The 4,514-nt window shown below is 35.2% G+C and overlaps 1 protein-coding gene across 1 annotated transcript; it reads left to right on the forward strand.

Annotated features, from left to right (window-relative positions):
- Positions 1 to 1,184: 1,184 nt before the first annotated feature.
- atp6v1g1 (ATPase H+ transporting V1 subunit G1) lies at positions 1,185 to 4,203 on the forward strand. The gene is made up of 3 exons (XM_084113674.1): positions 1,185 to 1,443; positions 2,154 to 2,254; positions 3,392 to 4,203. Exons 1-3 carry the CDS (start codon positions 1,362 to 1,364, stop codon positions 3,563 to 3,565), a joined length of 357 nt encoding a protein of 118 aa, XP_083969800.1. The 5' UTR covers positions 1,185 to 1,361; the 3' UTR covers positions 3,566 to 4,203.
- The last annotated feature ends 311 nt before the right edge of the window (positions 4,204 to 4,514 follow it).

Consider the following 4,514-nt stretch of genomic DNA (forward strand, 5'->3'; position numbering starts at 1 on the left):
CTTTGGGAGTATTGAAGGGGAACTAAAAGAACTACAAAGGACTACAAATCAGAAACAGGACACTAAATCAAGCCTAAAAATCCAGACAAGAAACAAGTAACACATGGTATTTTTCATTTAAATTTTTGTTAAAGTTTTAGTAATTGTGTTGTGTTTTGTCAATTTTTCTTAAATATCTCTATATAGTTTTTATTACGTTTTAGTTTATTTAGCTTGAGCTATTTTAGTACTTAAATTAAAAGGAATAGTTAACTTAAAATTTTTAATTCTGTCATCATCTACTCACCCTCAACTTGTTTCAAACCAGTATAAATTTCTGTCTCCTGCCGAACACAAAGGAAGATATTTTAAAGAATGTCGGAAACCAGACAGTTAATGGACCCCATTGACTTCCATAGTAGGAAAAAAAATTCTATGGAAGTCAAAGGTTACTTGCTGCACAATGGCTCTTTACAATGTCAGACAAAATTAGTATGATTAGCCTTTTGCTTGATGTTATCATACAGCTAATAATGTACAAACCATGTTCCTGTTTGCCATCTCAGAGTCAGACAGCTGCTTTATAAAAATCAAGATCCTTAAAAATGATTTGAACAACTTAGAAAGTCAGCGGAGAACGGCATAATATAGTTATCGTAATATACATCACATACACAATTCACCGCCATAATTCTAAATGTACCCAATTTTTAATTTCAACAGAAAAATATACCGGGATAACCTGACTTCTCTTGAGACTTCACTGCTTCAGAGAATAGTTAATGACATGCTAAAGCTCGCCCGCCTGTTTACATTATTGGTTACAAGGTAGTTTGTGACGTAAGAAACAACAGCGATTTCACTGCAGTTACTAAGTTACAGAAAATACTCAGCAATGGTGTTTCCTTATGAATTTGCTCATGGTTTGTCTTAAAGCATATTAAAAACACCACATAGACATATAAACAACATTAAAAACTTTAAGTTAATAACAAATTACTATATAAGGACTACAACCGTTGTTTCATTAGCCAAGTATGTAAACTCAGTCACATCATTAGGCTATAGCGAAAAAATAAAATAAAATCCTAACAATTACAATAGGTTTTCAGCACTTCGTGCTTGAACCCCTAAATATGTTTTCATTGGGCTATTTAAAAACGTGTAATGTTTTATCAACATCCTGTGGACATCCTGTGCCCCCTAACGGTAACGGTAGAGTGAAATTATGACACGCTACTAGTCTCGTGCAGTCACGTGATTGTCATCAGCGGTCCAGTGTGACGCTAGTCAGCTGACGTTCAGTCGACCTTCCACTGCAGGAGATACGGACATCCAAACATCTCCATCCGCAGTGTTTCAAATATTCCCCTTACTGAAGTATGGCGAGCCAGTCTCAGGGCATCCAGCAGCTGCTGCAGGCTGAGAAACGAGCCGCAGAAAAGGTCGCTGAAGCCCGTAAAAGTAAGTTGTCGTTTTGCTTGTCAACGCTACAGACAGGCGCTTAGCTAACATGCTAACTGCCCAGCAAATCATTAGCCTATAAAATAACATCGGGGTATATGAACTTATTAGCTGGATTGAAATAAAATGACATATCTCTTATTATTATATCATATTATTTCCATTGTCGACCAAATTAAAATGTTTACCGTTTTTTTCTTCTTCTGTGTCGTGTGACACACTGCTCGGTAGAAAAGCCTGTATAATGGATTTTACACCATTTGTTGACATTTAACTTAAGTATTCATTATGGCTCATTCAATTTACACTGAGGATGTTTGTTAAGGTTTAAAACACAAAGTAAATTCGGCATCACCACATTTCAGATTTGAGCTCATCACTCTGTTGAGGAATTTTGCACGTTTTTGTTGTTATTCATGTTAGAGATTTAAGGATGGTTCTTTATTATAGTGAAGGAAATAATGACTGTAGGTGTAACGTTACTAAATATCTTTACTGGAGTGTGACATTGACTCACAGGACGTTCACTCAGTTCCTGTTTTTATATAGATTTTCTGCTGGTGGCTCTTATTTCCCATATACAAGAGAGGAATTTCCCTGTTAGAGCAATATTTGACTGCATTATAATTTTTTTTCCTTCTCTGTGTGGTCTATACAGTTATGTCACTGATATGAATGTATTATTATGAGCATTGTGTTTTTTTCAATAGGGAAGAATCGGCGTCTGAAGCAGGCCAAAGAGGAGGCGCAGGCCGAGATTGAGCAGTACCGTCTGCAAAGGGAGAAAGAGTTTAAGACAAAGGAGGCTGCGGTGAGAATTATAAAAATTTCTTATTAAAGGATCCATCTGTATTCTTATCAGTATTTATGTATTTGCCTGGGTGAAATCTTGTCAAAGATATTTCAGTACTGTGCTTTGAGGAATGCTTCAAGTGTCTGGTTATTGGCAGTTATAATGTCTTGCTGTTATAATTTCAAAACTTCCACCATTTTATTAACGTCCATATAGTCCAATAGTTGGGTTCCAGGAGTAAAATCCCACTCGTTTTCTCCATAAGGGAATTGATTTTTTTAATGATAACTTTTAAACCTTTAAAGACAGACCTATGAGCTATGAGAATGTAACAGATGGCATATGCTTCTGTTGAAGCCATCAGTACAAATTATTAAAAAAATATTTTGTTTAACAGTGGAATTCCTGGCGAAAAACTCCCATCAAAAAAAAAAAAAAAAAAAAAAAAAAAAAACGGTCCTGTACATTTGTCTTTTTGTTAGATTTTCTAATTTAGAAATCCAAGTTTGTAATGTTGTGATTCATCTTGTAGCTGTTTGGTTGGTTTCGGTTCATGGTTTATAACTCTTTCACGAAATAAAAAATCCCTATGTGAAAACTGAACAGGAAAAAAACTTTTGGAAAAAGAGTGGGCAGTCACTGTTGCGCTTTATTACATTTATAGGAGAAAATCTGAAAGTCTTAATACAATTTGAAATAGAGCTTCTATTTTAAAATGTTAATTTTTAAATTGCATTATGGATCCCAGAAGTTACCAGCCTATCTTCTAAATTATTCATTTAAGGTAATTTACTGAAATGCCCCCTGAGATTTAAGTTAACATTATAACCTTTAAATAAATAATACAATACTCACTTTTCTATGTAAGTAAGTAAAATAAAGCAATGAGCTAATATGTGTTTTACTTGGCCACCTTACACCGGGTAAAATCAGTGTGATGCACACCTTTAAGTTATTGCTTTTACAACATAGTTCAATAAATAAGTACATTAAACAGTTACAAAAATCTCACAAATCCTCTGCAGTTCCATCATGGATCCCTAGGGGTCACACGTCTTCTTGATACTGTAATTGAAAGAAACATACTTGTGCAGTAGTATCAGTTCTGAATACAACTGTTGCATAAAGTTAATGTCCCATCGTATGGTCCTGCAGGCACTAGGGTCCCATGGAAACTCTGCCGTAGAGGTGGATAAGGAGACCATTGATAAGATGAAACACATCCAGGGCAGTTTTCAGCAGAACAAGGAGGCTGTGGTCGGCAACCTGCTGAAGATGGTGTGCGACATTAAGCCAGAGATCCACGCCAATTACCGTGTCGCTGGATAAACCGCTCTGTCCAACCACCACATCCGTTACAATCTCTAAAGACCCACACGGCACTGAGACAAAGACTGCTACTGGACAATATCACATGTTACAATCATAATATTACCAATCGCTGGACTACACTGCTTAATGAAACACTTCTTATCTGTTTTGCAACACATTTCCTGCGATTTTAAAAAGATATTCATTGATACATATACCAATCAAGGGTCTTGTACTTTACACACACATTCCTGCTGTGTTTTTCATTTATTTATCTTTGATATAATCCAATGCAAGTCTTTGTCTCAGCTCTCTTGGTTAACTGTAGTATTGTCTGGTTTATCAGAGTGAGCTTCTTTCTTTGTGAATGATACCTTTAAATGTTTGTATGAGTGTCTGTATCTTGATGCTATGTTCTTAATTTATAAGTAATCAGATGTTATTGTTTTATCTAATTGATGTATACTCAGTTTAAATTTTTTTCAACAGCTTTTTTGTGACAAAGCTCATTGTCTCATACCATTATCTTAATGTAGTTATAGTAATTAAATTAGCTCCACAATTCCTCCCTGCGCTCTTGTTCTGTAAATGTAGGTGGCATTCCTGTATTTGAACCTGCTGTGAAAATGTAATAAATGTGTACAAATGGATCCACACTATGTTTTCCATGTGAATTTGTTCCACTTGTTTTTCTAGAACAATGCGGATAGATCACATTTAGTGAATATTGCTCAACTATGATCTACTCTGGATTTAAGTTTTTAATAAATTCAGATGGCAAGAGTGATGGTTAAACGCTTTTCACTGCCAGATGCCGCTCATTCATCACAATTTATTTATTCTCGAGAACCAATTTACTATTTTGAAGACTTCAGATGCAAAAACATCAAAGTTCGTCTGACATTTTTCTTTTAAATTAGAATTGTTATCAGGCTCCTACGTTCAGTAATTTCACTTTGATGGCAAT

Source organism: Abramis brama (assembly GCF_963993115.1).
Source record: "Abramis brama genome assembly, chromosome: 5".
Lineage (NCBI taxonomy): Eukaryota > Metazoa > Chordata > Actinopteri > Cypriniformes > Leuciscidae > Abramis > Abramis brama.